At 37.1% G+C, this 21,416-nt stretch overlaps 1 protein-coding gene and 1 long non-coding RNA gene across 3 annotated transcripts in view; one reads left to right on the forward strand and one right to left on the reverse strand.

The window, feature by feature from the left end:
• LOC126875462 (uncharacterized) overlaps window positions 1–21,416 on the reverse strand; it is a 114,753-nt gene that overhangs the window by 86,327 nt on the left and 7,010 nt on the right. The window lies entirely within an intron of this gene.
• LOC126875446 (leucine-rich repeat-containing protein 15-like) lies at window positions 844–6,572 on the forward strand. The gene is made up of 2 exons (XM_050638365.1): window positions 844–5,962; window positions 6,038–6,572. The coding sequence occupies exon 1, from the start codon at window positions 4,110–4,112 to the stop codon at window positions 5,226–5,228; it is 1,119 nt and encodes a 372-aa protein (XP_050494322.1). The 5' UTR covers window positions 844–4,109; the 3' UTR covers window positions 5,229–5,962; window positions 6,038–6,572.

Raw genomic sequence — 21,416 nt, forward strand, 5'->3', positions numbered from 1 at the left:
TTATTTATTCAAACTGAAAATAGTTTTATATCAAGGCTACTTGTACCAATATCAATCAAAATGACTGGCTCTACAATTTTATAAATGTGTTAACCCTCGTTTAGGGATGATGGTCCCAGATGGATTAATAATACCAAAAATGTACTACATATATTGAGATATGTATAATTTTGTGTGCTAGACTAGATTGGCCGCGTAGTAATGACACACGTATGCGAATACGAGTGTGTGGAAGTATGTGTGTGCGCGGCGTCTCGAAAAACAGATGAATGCAACTATTCCGTTGGCAGTGTGGTACGGAAGATGGCGAGACAAAGAAAGTGCCGAGACGCGTGCAAATGTATATCGACGAAAATCCTGGAAATCGTTTATTAAATAAATCTACAACTATTTTAATTTGAATTCTAAGTGTAACCTTAGTATTCCTTTACATTTATTTCGGCAATTAAAGTTCGCAATTCTCAACAACATAACATGGAATTCCGTCTGTAAGAAAGTAATAAATCAATAAATATAAAAATATTCTATTATTACGTATTTTTTAAAGACCAGTCATTTTCACTGGTTTTGGTAGAAATAGCTTCGTGTTAACTATCGGTAATTGTAGTGTTAAAGCACAGGAAGAGGTTAAGACCGTTCCGCGTAAACCTCCAATTTGTTATTTTGTCTGCAGACCAAACAAAATAGTGCGATCTTTTAATATCGGTAAAATTTCGATAAAAAAAATACATCAAGTGTTTCGTGTGAAATTTTGGTGGTTTGTCGTTATCGATATCATAGTAACAATCTTCCACGATCAAGCGAAAACCAATAGCAGGTGGAAGATCGAGAGCATCGATGGGTGGCCATGCGCAAAAACCAAAGCGTGGAGTATAAATAAAGGAAAATGAAAGCAACGTACGATACGCAAATATGAATGCCAAACATTGCCGGAGCGCAGCACGAAAACTCGACGTGGCTGCAAAATAATTAGTTTCAGAGAAGCTTCGATAGAGCGCGAAGTGTATATTCTGTCGACACGACGCGATAACTTCGACTTTCAGATAATTAATTTTCCATTCGCCAACATCAACTTTCATAAAAAGTCCTATCAGCGAATCACGTCGATTTTTCATCGTATATCGGTCGAAATAATCGCCAAAGTTCTGATAAAATGACCATCGATTTCCAAAGTCGTAAGGGAAAGTCGATAAAGCAGTTTTAAAAGTAAGGTTATGGTGCAATTTCAAACTGATGTTATCTTAATATCGGGATGTCATAGGGCGAACAAGGATTGATTTCTTAAACGAAAGGAAATCATATTAAAATTCATAGTTCATTTAAATGTTTGTAATCTACGATTTAGTTCTCAGGGAAATTAATTTCGAAAGTGTGTATATAATTTTAAAAGAAATAATTGAATTGAAGAAAACAGGAGGAAAAAGGTTATCAATTAAGTATCTTATCTATGTAAGTGAACAATTTTTCAGAAACAGTTTTCTTCAAAATTAAGCTTTACGTGAGAAAATCGTATTCTACACTTTTCATCTATTGGGTTGGCAAGTAAGTAGTAGCCAACTCAATAGAAGATGGCGAGACAAAGAGGGTGCTAAGACGCGTGCAAATGTGTATCCACGAATATCTTCTCAATCACATATCAAATGAATCTGAAACTATTTTGATATCAATTCTAAGTGTAATGTAAATGTTCTTATACATTTATTTTGACGATTAGGATCCACAATTCTCAACAGTCATGAATCTTAAAAAGAAATATTTCAAAAGTTGGGGCAAAGTTGGTTTCTTCTGTCGTTGTGTCTATTGGGTTGGCAACTAAGTGGCTGCGAATTTTGTCAATACCCCACCTAAAGACAAAATCCGCAATCGCTTAGTAGCCAACTCAATAGAAGATGGCGAGACAAAGAGAGTGCCAAGACGCGTGCAAATGTGTATCCACGGATATCTTCTCAATCGCATATCAAATGAATCTGAAACTATTTTGATATCAATTCTAAGTGTAATGTAAGTGTTGCTATACATTTATTTATTATGAATCTTAAAAAGAAATATTTCAAAAGTTGGGGCAAAGTTGGTTTCTTCTGTCGTTGTGTTTATTGGCTTGGTAACTAAGTGATCGCGGATTTTATCAGTAGGTGGTATTGACAAAACCCGCAATCACTTAGTTCCCAGCCCAATATATTCGAAAATACCTTCCATCGAGCATAATTACGCTCTCAATAGCTTTAATTACATTCTAATTTCATGCAATCGCAAGCGCGTGTCTTGAATTTATAAACAAATCGATGGAAGAGTTTCATATCGTTTGCGGTGCCGACCGGATGGCTGGACAGCACCGAGTTTGAAAGGCATTTGCACCGTGGACACGTGATGCTTTTAGTGAAACTAGCTACACACAGAACGATACAAATGAGCTGATTTAACACGGCCGCATTAATCGTCGGCTGATTAGGCGATTCGAATACTCTGAACCCCTCGTTAGTCCAAAAAATGGTACACGTTACGATTAATAACCTTTGCACTTCTATGTCGAGTGTGACTCGACGTCAGTTTTTATCTCAGCAGCTCCTTTGTCGAGTCCCAGCTTTTTTTGTGAAACCTGCAAAAGAAAAGCTGCATTGCATCCCAGAAATTGTTTCAAGATATATCATACTTTAAAAATTACAAAATACAACAATAGTGTGAATAAAACTGGTATTTAAGAGAATTTATTTCTTCATTTTATTTATTTAAATTGTCTTACTTTTTAGTTAAAGTAAATTTCACGTAAAACACTTAAAAGCGTTGGGAGATGCTGCTAACGAAATTGAAATAAAATTCGCAGTGCAAAGGGTTAAGGACCCCACGTTAGTCTAAAAAATGGTACACGTTACGAGTAAATTGGTCGCAATTGCTTCTGAATCTAATTATTGGGTTGGCAACTAAGTGATTGCGGATTTGTCAATACCACCAAATGACAAAAGCCGCAACCACTTAGTTGCCAATGAAAAAGAAGCAACAGAGAACTTTTCTTGTAAATTGCCACAGTTGGAACCTAAACTTGTTTGTCACATATGAGGATAGAAGTAATCAATAGACAAAATGTACAAAGGTTCATCTATCCTTTATATCTGTCGAATGATCTGATTCGCTGAAGATCTTTCTCAGAACGCAGATATCGAAGCACTTGCTGCTTTACAGACCAATTGTTTAAGGTGGAAAACAAGCTGACTTTATCTGCCAGATTCATCTACAGAGTGACTTCTCTTGAAAGATGGCTTCCATGAATCAATTGAATCCAATTTCACGAATCGAAGCATGAAACGTTTTCGACGAAAAAGAACAGCCAATTCATTCTTCCTCCAATCGTGCACTAATCAAATGATATAGCTGCCCAATAAAAAGTAAAACACGCTTGCAACGCCCACATATACATATACATATACCCAGCATCAGAAAGCGAAATATTGGGTTGACAACTAATTGATTGTGGATTCTCTCAATATCACCTAATAGCAAAGTCCGCAATCACTTAGTTGCCATGGAAAGTCCCAATAGAAAATAAAATCCAGGTTTTATGAGCACCCTTGACAAAACAAGAATCAGTTCATCGTTCCCTCAGCAATATACCAATCAAACTATGTATATTTCAGCAATAAAAGCTAAGAATATCAAATGAATTACCGAAATGCCATCCATAGGAACCAAGACAGCTCAATATTGGGTTGGCATATTCCTGAGGGAGCATTGAACTGATTCTTGCTTTGTCAAGGGCGCTCATAAAGCGTGGCTTTTACTTTCTATTAGGTTGGCAACTAAGTGATTGCGGATTCTCTCAATACCATCTAATGGCAAAGTCCGCAATCACTTAGTTTCCAACCCAATAGAAAGTAAAAGCCTTTATGAGCTCCCTTGACAAAACGAGAATCAGTTCATCGTTCCCTCTGCAATATACCAATCAAACTATTTATATTTCGGCAATAAAAGCTAAGACTATCAAACGAATTACCGAAATGCCATCCGTAGCAATCAAGACACCCCAAGTCAACGATCCCAATTACAGCATCGAAGCTACCGCTTCCTGCTTATCGTCGGCCGACAAGTAATAGCCCTAGACACCGTGTACATGGCACATGTGCGCGCGCACTCGTCAATGCATAATGCATATAACAGAGCGATACGATGGTAGACAGTGGCTTAACCCGGTGTCTGGTCAGAAGGTTTGCATCGTGATGTCGTGGCTGCTTGTTCTCTCGCTGGTCATACCAACATCCTTGTCGTCGTCGCCAGACGTAGTGACGTGTAGGCAGAGCAACGACTACACGATCTGCCGTGAGGATGACATTCTCGTGAACGTCAGCCAACACGGGGAAGCGAACAGCTTGAGCATCCACGATCTAAGTCTAATCGAGGTGCGTGAGGACGCGTTCGAGAACTTGACGGCAACCAGCTTGAGCCTGGGTCACGGCAACCGAATTTCCACACTAACGAAGCTGTCGTTTCGTGGATTGGCGGATTTGGAGGAGCTGCACCTGGACAACAACCGAGTCAGCCTGGAACCTTATCTGTTCTCCGAGCTGAAGAAGCTGAAGGCTCTCTATCTGAGCTTCAATCGGATCGATCACCTACCAAAACATGCATTTGATGGATTGCCCTATCTGAAGTGGTTGTTCCTCAGATACAATCGCTTAACATCCATCGAGCAAGACACTTTCGTTGACCTGACCGATCTGTTGCAGTTTCTTAGGTTGGATAACAACAGGATCGGCAAGATCGTGCCCGGCAGTTTCGAGAAGCTACACGAACTCACCCATTTGCATTTGGAATATAACCTTATAAGCAAGATCCTACCTGGCACGTTTCGTGGACTGAAAGCATTGACCGCTCTGTTTCTCGATTACAATTCACTGACGAACATTTTCAAAGGAGATTTCGACGACCTTGACTCGTTGCAGATGCTGAACCTTCAGTTTAACGAGATTGCTGATATAGAACCTGGGTCCTTCGACAATCTGTCCAGCTTGAGAAAATTGAACTTGAGGAGGAACAAACTGACTCATATTACCGTCGGAATCTTTGACAAACTGGCGAAATTGTACGATCTAGATTTGTCTTACAATTTCATTGACATCGTGGATCCTGCAGCTTTCAGCAGTGGCAATATAGAGTCGTTCCATTTCATTCATAACAATCTCAGTGACATCAACGAAAACGTCGTTGGATTGTCTTCTTCCACCATAATATACTCATAAACCTGACACTATAAACAAATCAATAAATGTGTGCGGGTCGTTTAATTCAGTGGAACGTGATCCAGACGAACTCGAATGGAAATTCAGGCGATAACCGTTCTAAACGTTCCTAGAAAAGCATAAACAAGTGAAGCAGCAAGTTGACATTCGAAAGATCAGGATCGACCTTGCAGTTAACCACATTACAGAAGCGACCGAATGGGAGGCCTGCAGGTTCCAAGTTTGGCAAATCCAGTGCACTTTCAGTTATCTTACGTCACTTGGATGGCTAAACGATCATCAAGAGTGTGGATGTCGGCTGAACTAAGAATTTACCAGTAGGCTTCTGTCACTGACTGGTTGGAACATCGCTGGAACTTGGACTGGATTCCCTGTCGATTTCACGCTACCATTTAATTGGACAGTATCAGGAAAGCTAACGGTTCTACGTGCAACCACGTTCTTGAGAATTCTATTCGACGAGATTGAGAAAATAGATTGGACAAAGTGGAAGAAACATCGTTGAATTGGTGTTCATCGTGGTTCTTCAGTTTGTAAGAGGGTGCAGAACGTTCGTGAATTTCGTGGCTCGTGTAAATCCCTTTCGAACGAAGATCAAATGTTTGTGAAGCAAAGAGAAGGCTCCTGTCGCCAAATTTGCCAAAGTCTTAAAATCATATCCTCTAAATGGCATTCGAATTTCGCTCTCCTCGACTGAGTCCCTGGCTGGAGACACGATTCTCAGTTTGCTTTAGGTACTACTGGGTCGGCAACTAAGTGATTGCGGATTTTACCATTACCACCTAATGACAAAATCCGCAATCACTTAGTTGCCGACCCAATATAAATGCAGATATCGAAATGGGAATTTTACTTTAATCTCGTTGATAGAAGATCTATGGGTCCTCTAAGATGGAATTTCGTGTCGTTGGTAGATTTATTCTTCTTTTCTCTACTTTCTCGATTTTTCTTTTTTTTTTTTCTTTTAATTTTGAAAGAATGATTTCTCAGAAGATTTGGACGATTGACGCCTGAAAATTCAGATATAATCGAGTGAAACCTGTTCATCTGCTGACAGAGTGGAAATTGAGACTCTCTAGAAATTCCTAAGTGAACAAGTGGCGCCCCGTTGCCACGGTATAATAATTAATGGTAGCATTTAGTTTCTGGAATTAGAGCTGTCCAAATCACCTAAAACGCTTCAATTACATGAGCTGCTAATTTAGTCGCGGATGGATATTTCTTTTAATTCGTTGCTACTGATTTTGCGACAAGTTTAATACTTAACCTTTTGAGCGCCTCGTTGTCCGACGTTAGGCGTGCGCCATGGACGGCCCACTCTTTACGAAGAAGCACACCGTGAGCTGCGTATTTTTAACGAGAGAGCGCAAGTTGAGCAGACTGAATTTTCATTGCAAAATATATCAATTGTAACTAAAATAAATTATGTAATGGCATGAAAAGCCTTAATAACCATTTATTTCATTAAGCAATAATAACATGAGCAATATCAAAGTTTGGAATTATATCTTTTAAATTGAAAATTTAATAATTTTGTATTGTATGGTAGATCTGAAAGCAGGGTTCTATACGTAAGCCAATGTTACATTTTTTGCATTCGTAACGCGAGTCAGTCCTGCGATTATGTTCAGTGCAAACAGCGCATCTTCGTCGCGGAGACTGTTTATTATTTTCTTTAGTTACGCAGGATGTAGAGAGATGTCTCTCCGTTAACCGAAATGAACTGTCGTTCGAACGAACTCTTCTTTAGCCTCTACTCTGCGTGGCGGGTATTTTTGCAAAATATCTTTTATGAGAAGCAGATAAAAATTTTCAAATATTCTAGTTTTATTATTAGCACTATTGTGAAGAATATATGCATTATATATAGCGAGGTCTAAGAGGTGGAAAAAATTGTTTATACCATTTTGTGCTTTTCGAACGCAGCGAAGTGAGCTCATATCGATTTTATCGACTGCGCCCATCAAGGCATTGTAGTCTGTTACACACTTTGTTTTGCCAGTTTGATAATTAACTTTCTTTGTTTCAACGAAATCATCAGAATGTCAGGTGGATAACATCCATACGTTTTTTCAATCACGCCACTTTAACGCTACTTTTAACCTGAATTTATGCGTTATGTGAGAACGCATATATGCGTACATAACCTAAATTGAATTGTTATCTGAGAACGCATATATGCGACCATAGTGCTCAAACGGTTAAACGTAACGTCGTATATCGTAGAATACGTAAACGAAGTAACTTGAGTATTTTTGATAAAAGAAGCAGAGTCTTAAAGAAGTCTCTGTTAAGAATAGAAAAAAATATTTCATAAATCCGCCAATTAACGTCATGAACATTAATTTCATTCCGCCATTGTCTACGTTATCAAACAAATCTATGAGTCTTATAAATTCTTTAGCTGTGAAAAAACGTGAATTGTTTATATAATTATTTGCATTCGCCATTACCTTGTTCATACATTTTCAATTCCCGCTTCTGAGTCATCTGTTTTATGTGGACGTCGTTTATACCGCAATATTATGACCAAAGAATTTTATTTTCATTTACAATATAGTCAGAAGCAAAGTATATAATTTTTTTATAAAAAACCCGAATGTATTGTTTCATTTTGATTTCCTAAAAAAAAAAGAACCCTCCGAAAAATTGAAGTAAATCAACGACCGATTATTCAAATACTTATTATTATACTACGAATGTTTGTGCATTTACGAACCATTTTTATTTGATGGAAAATTAAACAAAATGTATAGAATATAGAAAAATATACGAGATACTGAAAATGAAATTTCTATGTACAATATCTGTGTGAAAGGAACCTCTACTTCGATTCGTAATCCGAATTTATATAACCATCCACGGTATATATTTATTGCTGCAAAAATTTCCATAAAAATCAATGATATTGGAAGCAATTTGTTATCAATAGACTGCGAATATTTATGCAAAAATTCATATTCATATAAATATGTATAACTTGAAAAATGTAACGCAGCTATAAGAAATTGTTTCCTTTATTAAATATCACATTCTACTATACTTTGGATATTTCATACATTTTTAAATAATCTAAGTTTCTGCACAAAAATCCGCAATTTAATTATCAACAATAACCCAATCTACACCTTCGTAGAAACTATACATCGTCGTTGAGGAAATTATTACGTTGGCAATTAAATAATTGCGGATTTTATCATTCGGTGGTAATGACAAAATCCGCAATCACTTAGTTGCCAGCCCAATAGATCGGTAGCTGACCGACGCATCGCACAACGAACCGGAGCTGGTCAATCTCGACCGGTCGTTCGTTTCCGGTCGGCCATTGTCTCGAGCGGAGCACAAAGCTTTTTATAGCCGGAGCCGGTTTATGACGGAAATAAAAGGAAGATGGCGGGGTTGGCGCTTGTTTAGCGTAGTTACGCGCACTTCACAAGCCTTTTAGCACACTCCAGCTACTCTGTTTCCCCGCAATTAAATGTTTTCGCCGGCCGCAATTCCGCTGTGCTTCGCCATTCCCATCTCGCCCTCAATCTTTTTCTTTTCCGCTGTTTCTCTCTTGGTTTCTGGCGCGCGCGGTCGCCGTTTGTCTCCCAACACTCGACCGAATCTTGCGTCGTTTCGCGATAATAAAACGACCTGATGGGGCCGGGGAAAACGAGAACGAGAAGGGTAATTGGTAGATACTGCGTTAAGATTGCGGCGATAAGTGTTAACAGTTTGTCCGACGCGAAGTACAGCATACTGGCAAACTCGATGCTGCTAATTGCATTTCAGAAGAGAAGAGAGGCTTTTAACCGTTTTAGCGCCACGCAGCGCCATCGCACTGTTTGCGTATTGTGGTGAACTATGTCGCGATGTTTCGTCACGATCGTCAATTCGCAACGCGCTCGGTTCCGAATGTAGCACGTCGCGAGTCATATCAGAGTTTCCTCTCGTAATTACTTTTTTTCAAATAATCGTAAACCATCTGCATAAACGAAAAAAAAGATCAGTGCGATCGCAAATAAATGAACGAAACGCTATCGCGCTGCATGGCACGATCCGACACGGATTTTTAACACTTTACTGACCGCTAGCGGTTCGACAGCATACGCACGTCCGACCGGCAGCTCAGACGCAGATTCTCCCTGGCGCCGACTCTGTTTCGGTTTAGACTTTCCAATACCATTCTTTTCGTTCATCGCGAACGGTAAGTTCTTCAAATTGGTGTAAAACTGTGGGAGCTTACAAAGCAACGCAACTGACGCAACTGAGCAAGGTACCTTAATACTAAATAACAAATTATTGCTCATATAATGAGAAAGATTGTTTTGTCACCATGGCAACCGATTAACTATAGGTAGGCTATAGGTCGGTAAGCGTCGGCGACAAAAACCGATTAATTGGCTATCTGTCGGTAAGCGTCGGCGACAAAAACCGATTAATTGGGTATCGGTCGGTAAAGTGTTAAAAACCCCGGTACTAAAACGGTTAAAACATCTTTACTGCCACGTTGGTCCTATATGACCGGCCACGGTTTGTCCTGTGACGCCATGTTGGCCATTGGTGACCAGAGCACTTGAACTTTTTAGAATTGTAAAAATTGAATGAAAATTGGCGGTTAGGGCATTTTGAATATAACTGATAATATAACCGTAAGAAACGATATTTTATATTGGAATAAAAATACAGAAAACTGAATAAATATAGGAGAACTAAAATATATAGTAATAAATGTTATCTTCGCTTTTTCTACAAAACTGATACTCGATATATCCACTTTACGTTATCGACTCGAATAAAGATTGGAATATTACAACAAGATTAAGGAATTTTGTCGACCAATTCCCCGTATCCCGGATTTACTATCATTTGTATCCTATAAACCAATGTATAAGTACCTATACAAGCCACGAAAACCACTGAATCGGTATAAAGCTGGATTTTCATACAGCATCGTCGTGTAACTGCTTTTCCGTACAGAAGTGCACAGTGAAAAGGTTAATCGTCGAAAAGACGGCTAATTAATGAAAACTAATGATGCCGTTTCCGTGGCTGATCGCGTAAATAAAAAATCGCTGTTTCGTTATTACCATCGGACCGTACGACTGTAACCTAAATAAGCTTTTGAAGTGGATGCGCAAACGCTTTGAGAAATTAGAGTTATCGGAGACCCGGAATTTCATACTATATACGTACATATTATTAGACACTCGATGTGAAGAGCAGTGCTAATATTTACGAAGCTTCTGGCCTGCTCTCCAACTAACCTATCCACTAGACCGTTTCTGCATTTCCACGTGACTGTAGACTCCTATAGTACTAATTTGTACACTACAAGATCGCTAATCGAGGCTTTAACGCCTCGTACTTTCTGCTCGATGCAACGGTCTCGCCGGAGATCAGAGATCAAGTGGTTCTGGTAATTCGATGGTCAGACACGAGAGCGCGCTATTTCGTCGATCCTTTGGTGGGAATTATTGGGTTGGCAACTAAGTGAGTGCGGGTTTTGTCGTTAGGTGGTATTGACAAAATCCGCAATCACTTAGTTGCCAATTATACAAACGGTGTTTCAACCTGTTAACTGCGGAGTTTATGAAATGAAAAGGTATTACGTTTTTATTCGATAAGAAATTAACGATTCGTTGTTGAAGATGGCGTTGTTATTGAAAAATTGGAAATAATAAATAATAAAATAAATTACCAAAAATAATAAAATTCATAAAGTAGAAAAATTAAAGGAAAAAAATCGAAAAAATTCAAGTGATCTCAGTGTGGTATTTTTAAAAACAAAATGGCATTTCGCAGGTCCTGCCTTTTTGTTACGCATTTCATTTTTCAGCGGACAGCATATCTTTGAAGTGGATATTTGCTTTTTAAAACACATCAAAATTTTTAAATAATCAATCTTTTTTTTATAAAAAACATAATAGGTTTGCTGGAAATATAAGCGAGACATATCGCTAAATATCATTTATACTACTTTTTACTAAAATTTCGAGTTTTTATGGTAAATGGTAATTTTTTATTTCACACGACGAGTATACACGTCAACTGCATCGAAATAAGGTTTTCCATCGACGTGTATACACGTCGAATGCAGCTAACTGGTTAAATGAATTAAACTTTTTTTTTGGGTATGTTTGAAATCTCTCCATGGGGATGAATTTATTGAAATATAAAATTTTTTAAAATTACTGTGAACGATTTCATTGCAACAACCAAACAAATAGAAATTCTGTAAGCTAAACTGATATTTTATTTGTTTTTGTAAAGATTGACATTAAAATAATGATAATGAAAAAATGTAAAAAAAATAAAAATAAGAATCAAAGGACATAGAAAACAGTTTTCTCTAATTATTTTAAGTAAGACACATCAAAAAAACATGGTTCCCAAATTTTAACGACAAATCATGTTAATAACGCATGGAAGCGAGTAAAAAGCTAATTAACAAAAGATGTGTAAATTTAAGATACTACAGATCGTAATTTATGACGCTCGCGTCTTTAATCACGAGGCATTAAAGAGTCGAATATCGAAAATGAATCAATTAGTAGAATGGCAATTTTTCCTGCTATTCTCCCAGCGTCGTTAATTACGATAATTAATTAGTTGCATCTAATTACCGCGGGCGACAATTAATGTTCCACAAAGGTGTTCCTTTAACCAAAGTGACCCAAAAATGATTAAATCGTCCTAAAAATCAACTCAAGTTGAACTTGAGTATCGAAGACTATTAAAATTTTGTGGAAATTAAACACATGCAAAGTGAACTAACCTAACTCGTATAACCTACTACCTACTTGTGTTTAATTTCAATATTAAGCTGATCTGAATTATCCAGCTCTATTAATTTGTTTAATTAACCCAAAAAATCGTGTAGAAAGTTGAGTATCGATATCACAATTAGATTTTTGTGGAAATTAAACACATGCAAAGTGAACTAACCTAACTCGTATAACCTACTACCTACTTGTGTTTAATTTCAATATTAAGCTGATCTGAATTATTGAGCTCAATTAATTTGTTTAATTAACCCAAAAAATCGTGTAGAAAGTTGAGTATCGATCACAATTAGATTTTTGTGGAAATTAAACACATGCAAAGTGAACTAACCTAACTCGTATAACCTACTACCTACTTGTGTTTAATTTCAATATTAAGCTGATCTGAATTATCGAGCTCAATTAATTTGTTTAATTAACCCAAAAAATAGTGTATAAAGTTGAGTATTGAACACAATTAAATTTTTGTGGAAATTAAACACATGCAAAGTGAACTAACCTAACTCGTATAACCTACTACCTACTTGTGTTTAATTTCAATATTAAGCTGATCTGAATTATCAAGCTCAATTAATTTGTTTAATTAACCCAAAAAAATCGTGTAGAAAGTTGACTATCGATCACAATTAAATTTTTGTGGAAATTAAACACATACAAAGTGAACTAACCTTATTCGAATGAGCTACCTATTTGTGTTCAATTCCTCCATCTTGAAATTTCAACATTAAGCTGATCTGAATTATCCAGCTCAATTAATTTGTTCAATTAACCCAAACAATCGTGTACCACTTGTGAATCTTCTTTTTTTCATTTTGAAATCATCAACGCTACTTACGTACTTACTTACGCGTTTGTAAAAATCTGGAAAATATCCAAAGCATAGTATCTTATTTTTTTACAGTATTTAATAAATAAAACAATTTTTATCCAACATCTACTTTTCCAATTATGTTCATAAAAATATGAATTTGCATTAATATAATATAATGCTTTGTCTAGTAATAAAGCTAATTTTCATTCGCGATTGAAATTTCAATCGCGCGAAGGAGGAAAAGTAATGCGCGATATCGCGCGGAATTTATGTTCCATACGAAATTCAATGAACAGCATTCTTCGAACGAACGACTGGCACGCCACTTTCAAGAGTAGCACTCGAATTCTTCGGGCGTGGAGTGGACTAAAGGAGAAAACAGGTTTCTCGAGACCCAATTAAACAGCAGCTCCGAGCTATCCTTCGTTGCAAGTTCAATGTTCTCGGCTAAACTTTCGATGGAAAAAGACAGGATAGAAAATAGAGTTTGATTAACTCCTCTCTCATTAAAAAACATTTCCTCGGCTCAGATTACTCAACAGCAAAAAAACGAGATAAGAAAAAAATGGATTGGAAAAGAAATATTAGGTTATCCGAAAAGTCTTTTTCGTTTTATAAGGAAATAACAGACGCACAATGTTTTTCGTTTTATATTAGTTTATTGAATTATGCACGAACATAATAATAGAAATAGAACGAAATGGATCGTACCTAATTCAATAAAATAATATAAAACAGAAGTTGTTATTCATCTGTTATCGCCTTATGAAACGAAAGAAACTTTTCGGACCTAACCTAATATTTGTAAAATTTTCCAAATTAACGACGCGAGCATTAAAATTAAACGAAAGTGAATGGGATCGTGGAACTGTGCAGGTGAAGAGGCGTCCACGAGGAAAGAAAGGCAAGAAATTTTAATCTCTCTTAACGCGCAGTCTCACGTGAGTTCACACAAACTGAAGGAAAGAAAAAGACAGCAGGAGAGAAGGAAGCTCAGAGGAGTATGGCGAGAAGTTGGCGCGAGTGAAAAGTGATCTCGTGTTTCATTCGCACGGCTTAATATTCGAAGAAGTTGGAACCAATCCAGATTAAAGGCGCCTGCTGGAATTATTATTATTAAACGTGGCGCTGTGTAATTTTCTCTCTGCTCTGTCCCGTCTGCTACCTTTGCCATTCAAACAGACACACGAATGGAATATCTTTTAACATCCGCTCGACGTTATGTTAATTCATGTTAATTCCATTCAATAAATCCTACTAATAATTCCGCAGTTTCTTTTCTTCCTTCGGAGAAAAGTAAAAGAGATTCGCCACTCTTTCATTCTTTTCTCTTCTGTCGTCAAGTGTCCACTCGAATCCATACGGACTACAAAAGCGAAGTACAATAGTTTTCAGGGACGATCGACCAGCTCTCGCAGCGCCAATTTAATATTCAACGAATCTGGAACTAATCCAGGGGACTAGATTCCGCGTGACATTTTTGCAAAACGTGACACTGCAATTTCCTTGGTGGGCACGATGCCGAGCGTGTCTTCCTTGTTCCAGATCCTTTCGTCTGTTTTTCTTTCGCCAATATCCGACAATCTACCGGCGTGCAATTCTTCTTCTTCTTCTTCAGCTCGAATTTCTCAACAAATCTCACGCGAACTCGACTTATCAAGAATGCGCGCGGTAAGAGGTACGTTTGCTCGCGGAGGTTATTCGAGTATCAAATTTCGGGAAGCTGGTTTGTGTGCGTGAATAGCCGCAATGTAAACAATGGTTTTAACGAGAAAGGTTTGTCGAGTAAAGTTTTTGCAGAATTCTTCTTTTAAAACTGAAGGACGCTTGAAAGTAATTTTCGATTTTGTTATTGGCGATGAAAATATTAAGTTGGCAACGAAGTGATTGCGGAGTTTGTCAATGCCACCTAACGACAAGCTCTGCAATCACTTAGTTGCCAATAGAAATAGAATTGCAAATGCTGGTATAAAACTCGACGTAACAACGTTTGCAATCTGAACGCAGAAATTACGATTCATTTACATTTATTTCATAAAATCAGTTGAAGAATACCATTAAATTCTCAACTTATTGAAACCTTCGTTACAAAATTTAATGTAGTTATTTAGACCTCTTACTTTTTGAAGAAAATACTAATAATGGAATCACAGAGAATAAAATCACTTTCAAAATAGAAACAACGACTATAAGAAGTATTTTCACACCATTGTATTTGTTGCAGTATTAATATATTAATTAGTTAGGTCCACGTAGGTATGATTTTTGTTGGTAGTACTTTTAATGCCATAATTATGATTTCTAACTATATGTATCTAAATAATGAATTAATACTTTAAGAATATACTTATACGGAAGAGGAAACCTTTGATTTCAGTCGAATTAAAATAATGCAACATGTGCATGTACGAGCGTAGCCGCATACACGCACACAAGTAAACTATTGGGTTGGCAACTAAGTGATTGCGGATTTTGTCAATAGGACGAGCAATACCACCTATTGACAAAATCCGCAATTACTTAGTTGCCAACCCAATAGCATTAAATCTTGTAACAATGGTTTCAATAAGTTGAGAATTTAATGGTATTCTTCAAATGATTTTATGAAATACAATACAATAATCTTAAGAACACCCTAACATCGACCCCGTTCCAACAAAAGATCATCAACTTCTGTAAAGAAATTAACAGTTTGACTACCACGTTGGTCATTGGTGACTGGAGCGCTTCAACTTCTTACAATTGTGAAAATTGAATGAAAATTGACAGTTAGGGCATTTTGGATATAACCGATAAATAGAAGATACTTCGAAATAAAAAGTGCCACATTGAACAATTAAACATTTTTATTAGAACAAATCTTGCATCTGACGGTACACTGTGTTAAAACACTATGGCGCCCTCAGCGAAACATGTGATTTTGGCGTGGCAGTCAAAGTTTAAGATGTTGAACAAAATTCGATAAGCCGTTGAATATAAAAATAGTCGCTGATGACCGAAGTAATCGATGCGAATTTAAATAAAATAATTAAATAATAATAATAATAAATGTCTTACGAAGAAATTTCCCATCGATTCCATCAATCGGTTAAAATAATGCAGAAATATGATCTTTCCACGCTAGAAATTTACCAGCGTAGAAAAGAACGATCGATGAACAAATTAATGAATGAAAACTTAGTTTACGAATTAATTAATTGCTGCAGTCGCTCTTCCAGTTTTTCGTTATTATTATTCGTATCCGCTTAAGCTGATAACTACCATTGTAAACAATTTTCAATCGATACAGAAATTCGCGTTTTTATCGGTAAATAATCGAAAGACTTGGAGCTATTCGTGCTCGCGGAGAAAAAGACAAGTTTTTGTTCGGTCAGAAGTTACGTATCGGCGAAGTACCTGCCGATATCGACACTCGAGAGAGTCTAACGCCATCTGCAAATGAAAGCGCTTCCTCCGAGACAAATGTACCCTCGTTTAGCAACTTATTTAGCTAAGTTATTATCGCGTCGAGTTTGAATAAACGTCTCTGATAAAATGAACACCAGCTACGTGATCCTTGGTGCAGATATCAAAAGGTTTAGACAGAAACAAATTGTATTGGATTGGCAACTAACTGATTGCGGAGTTTGTTATTAGGTGGTATCGACAAAATCCGCAATCACTTAGTTGCCAGCCTAATAAAACATGAGTAACGTGTGCTGGTAATTTGGTCGTCGAGATAACCTGTGTTGTGAGAAACATGATACTTCGTTGATAATATACGAGCATCCCTTAAGAATGCAATGACAACTGAAAAGTTTCATTGTGAAAGAATAGGTATAAATCATAGAATGGCGAGTATTGGATTAATTCTGACACGCGTGAATACAGTGCATCCTTGTGTAATATTGGGGATATGTTTCTCGCGTGTGTAATGATATCTTTTAAAACAAAAAGTTGCAAAGTGTTAAAATGTTAAATCAGAGTGTTATCTAACGCTTTGTACGGAGTGTTTATCGCGTCCTGTGAGCTTTGCTGGTGGTTTTATCGTCGCTTTATAGGTCTACGTAAACAATTTGAATTTTTACTATCTGAACTTTACTATCACGTGGTAGTACAAATTATTTCGTTTGGTTCTTCGCTTATCGCTCTAAAATAAAATATTCCGTTATACGCAGGCTAACCGTAGTGTTTCGTATATTTATTTTTTATTCCGTTTCTAAATATCTTTTGATACTTTTGTATTCGTTCGAATATAATACAAAATAAATATTAATGCTCCTAACTTACTCGCATTTAGGACCAAGTTGCCCCAATTCAGCTAGAAATTGCTGTAATTAGAAAATAAAAAATTAATAAAGATGAATTTGTTGCATTCAGATCAGTTTTAATAAAAAAATACACAGAGTCACGAGTATTGTTTAGCTAAAAGAATAAAATCTAAATTATGTCCTCCGCGATAATATAATAATATATACATTAATAACTAAATAATAATGTACAATACCGATACTCCTTCAATGAAGTCCATTGATATTTCTTCATTCGCCTCGAATTAATTGACGAGAACAGATAAAAGTAAAATATGAAGAACGAAGAAATAAGAAAGACGAGAGGAAAGGGGGTGAAAAGGAAGAAATTAGGCCGGAGAAGCTCGGCTCGGCGAAAGAAATTAATAAAATACGAAACGAATGCGGGAGCGGACTCGTTCTGTGAATGCCACAGCAAGACAATGGCGCACGGAGAAGGAAAAAGTGGTCTCCGATTAAGCTGACTACTGATAACGCCGCCGAGAGGGAGGGGCAGTCGCGTGCGAAATTCTGCATTTCAACCTCAAATGATTTAAACCTCGTTTAAAAGGTTTTAAGCGGTTTCATCAAATACGCGGGTTAAATTACAGCGTTCGTCGTCGTTGCGACGAGTTGGTGCCTGCAGCCGTGTGGAAGACGAGGGCTGATCTTTCTTTCTATTGGAGGGACAAGGAAGATAGGTGGGGAGAGTGAAAGGAAAAAGAGAAAGAGCGTGACTTGATGGTGTATTGTCTGCGAATGAAATTGGAGTCTGTAAGATCGATCCAACTGGCATAATATCTGGTTGGCGCATAATAGCGATACATTCACGCCACATTTTAACCTTTTTCATCTCTTCTTCGGGATACGTGAAGCGCATCGGGCATGGCTTAACCCTTGATCGTTTCTCTAACTTCACTGTGGTCATTGTCCCATCAGTTGTGACTATTCTAAAGTCGAATTCGGAAGTCGACAATATTCAAGTGCGAATTTATAACCTTTTTGCTGTTGTTCGTGTCGGTTGGGGATGTTCATACGAACGCGTGTTTTTATAGATCTGATTGGAGAAATGGAATCTAAGCAGAAAATTTCATCCAGTGAATATTATGACAAATACTATATTTTGAATGTTTCGATGATTGATCACATTTTTGCAATTTTACATTGTCTATAGATGCATAAACAAGCAAAATTTACTCGTCAATCATGTTATCAATGATTCGATGTAATGTCGGTAATCTGGTTAAGATAATTTATCGAATTTAATATAATTATTTATTGAATTTAATTAAACCTTGGGATAAGCATTACGTATTGTAAGACCTACACTGACTTCCAATGTAACTTGTTTCGTTCATGAAAATCCATTTTTAACTAACATTGGTTTGATGAATTATAGAAATTACTGGGTTGATAACTAAGTGATTGCAGATTTTGTCATTACCATCTAATGAGAACATTAGCAAACCAGTTGCTTAGTTGCCAACCCATACGACACGAGTGGAAAATTATACCAAGTTTGTTATGCCACATTCGCCGTTCCAATTTCTACGTCCAATTAAAGACAAAGAAAAAAGACATTGAGAGTGCACTTTCTGACGGCAAAATTTCAAAACATATATGTAAGAAGATCGTTAATCACGTGGTAATTCAGGTGATCGATTTTGAAGTCTGAAAATCGAATTTATTGTGAAAATACTTAAATGAAATATAGGAGTAAATAACAATTAATAATTAACAACAATTAATAACAGTAATAATTAAATAAACATCAACCAATTAATAACAGTAAACAATAAATAACAAGTTTTGTGCAGTGTCCACCTAAAAATCGAGAATCGATTTTCAACGTCCTGAGTTATCGATCTTTCTCCGTCAATCTTCAATGTTTTAAATAATTACTCTTTCTTCTATGGTCTTGTCTATCTCTGATGTTGCTCTCTGCCGTCCGTTTGGGACGTCTCTCAAAATGGCTGTCCGTAAAACAAAGAAAGTCGTTCTGTCCGTGAAACAAAGAAAGTCGTGCTATCTGTGAAACAGAGAAAGTCCCTATCACCCTTGAACTCTAGGGAGTTTACATGTATATTCATAGTTTTGAAGTAACAGAAATGATATTGATAATTTCACCATTCCGTTTTTACGATGATTCTTTCTCATCTCCGCGATCCGCAATAAATACGAAAATTATTAAAATCGAAAATACTGAACATTTAATGGGTTGCTACGAACATACCGTTGTATCAAATGAATTCACGATACTCGTAATTTGAACATTTTCTGTCGAACGTAAATTCACGGAATTATGAAAAATATGATTTAACAGCAGCTTTATTTAAATTCATGGCGTGTTCATTTTAGTCGATCGTTATTAAACAATTTCTGTCGGCTCGATACGGCCGAATGGAACAGCTGCTACAAGAAAGTATTCATTACACGGTATTTTGCAACGTCCACAGGGAGAGAAGTACACGTAGCAAAATGGATTATTCTTTGCTACATTATTCTTCGTTTCATTATATTTCGCACGATAGAGAAGGCTATCGCGAAGAAAACGTGATGTCGGTGTCGTGTTAGGATTTATTAAACCGTGTAACAAAATGCTTCTCGATTACATGAAAAGTATTGAGTCATAAAAAAATATTCTTCTCTTTTATTTGTCTTCGGCAATGAATTTCAATATACGGTACAAGGACGAGTTTATTATCTTCATTGAAAAATGCCTTTGAATTATCTACAGTGACTGACGAAAGTATTCGGACGCTTACACTTACAAATTTCAATTAATAAAATGAGGTGTACTAAACTAATTTGTTAAAACAATTCATCTTCACACAAAAGTATTTGAACGCTGTAACACTGTTGATAGTTTTTCATCTTCGTTTGCACCCAATGTAAACATCATTACTAAATAAAAATATTGGTACGTTCACTTGGTGTTAGGATGTCGTTTCAGTAACAGTGTTACGACCGTTCGCGGAGAGACGCGATCGCGAGGGGCGTAAATTCTCGCTACGATTTTGATAGTCGACGCCGCCAACCAGTCGTTCCCCTGTTTCGATTAGGATAACAGAGGTAGTTCAAATGATTGTAACACAGAATTAACAGGGTTAATATAAGCTTCTATTTTCAACAATATTTAAAATTATAATTAACACGTTACAAATGATTTAACAATGATACAACTAGTTTATTATTACAATTCGACTCGACTTTATAATATTTCTTGACGTATTCGCTTGACTAAGCGACCTTGATTTTATTTCTCTAAACCTTTCGATGCATTCGGCTTGAATCCTCGTATGCCACTGACTGCCCTTCGACTTTTTCCTTTGTCTTCTCTTGAAGACGACCCCCACCACGTTCGGGTCTCGCAACCGTTCGCGCCTATGATCACGTATGCCATCTTTTTTGCGTAGGTAAAATAACAGACCGAAGGCGAATCGATGTTTTTAGAACTCGCTGCTTGACGACAACTATGCGCTTATCGCTACATTGTATATATCTCGTCATGTAAGACGATCTATCTGCGACACTGTAGTACCAAGGGAGACGGTTAGGAACACGACCTATAGTAAACCTCGGGGCGTAACAAACAGTAACGTAAAAGTGTGCACAATAGTATTTAAAACGAATACCGAAAAGGTCTTTTCGGTTCGGGGCGAGAATAACGCGCGAACGGAGAGCTCTGTGGAAAAAGTGAAGTGTGGAGGGAAAAGGGAAAAGGAAGCATAAAGAGGCACGAAGAAGGGAAAATAAAGAGTGAGCATACGAGGAGAAAGCAAAAGAAAAGCGAAAAAGAAAACAAAAACGAGAAATAGCTACAAATAAGAAAAACTAGAAAAGAAGAGGTTAGGAGGCCAGAAGCGCGGCAAAACAAAGTAAAGTAGGGAAACGGCAGATGGCGACAAACAAGGGAAGACCAAGGAGCACTGGTAAAGTGAGAAATAAGGCGGTCTTCAAAAATACACTGGACAAATACAGCTCGACAGAAAAAGAGACAGCAGCCAGGGAGAAAGGAATGGAGGCAGTGATGAAAAAAATAGAGGAAAAGAAATTGGAAAGTGGTTTCGAGGCAAATTCGAAAAGCAAATGGAGGAGATGAAGAGAGAAATGAAAGAGGAAAGGGAAAGATAGAAAAGATGGGAAAGAGAGACAGACAGAGAGAAAGGAGAGTGGGAAAGAGAAAAGAAAGAATTATTGGATAGAATCAGAAGAATTGAGGAGGATCAGGACAGGGAAGAGAAAGAGAGAGAAAAGAAGAAGAAACATAGCAATGAAAGGAGTGGACTGGAACGAAGGAAGCAACGAAGAGACAGTAAAGGAGTTCATAAACGAAACA

Source organism: Bombus huntii, chromosome 18 (assembly GCF_024542735.1).
Source record: "Bombus huntii isolate Logan2020A chromosome 18, iyBomHunt1.1, whole genome shotgun sequence".
In the NCBI taxonomy this organism is placed as follows: Eukaryota; Metazoa; Arthropoda; class Insecta; order Hymenoptera; family Apidae; genus Bombus; species Bombus huntii.

Bases quoted from the DNA above. Each gene is read 5' to 3' on its own strand.
- LOC126875446 (XM_050638365.1), top strand. From the start codon at position 4,110: ATGTGCGCGCGCACTCGTCAATGCATAATGCATATAACAGAGCGATAC.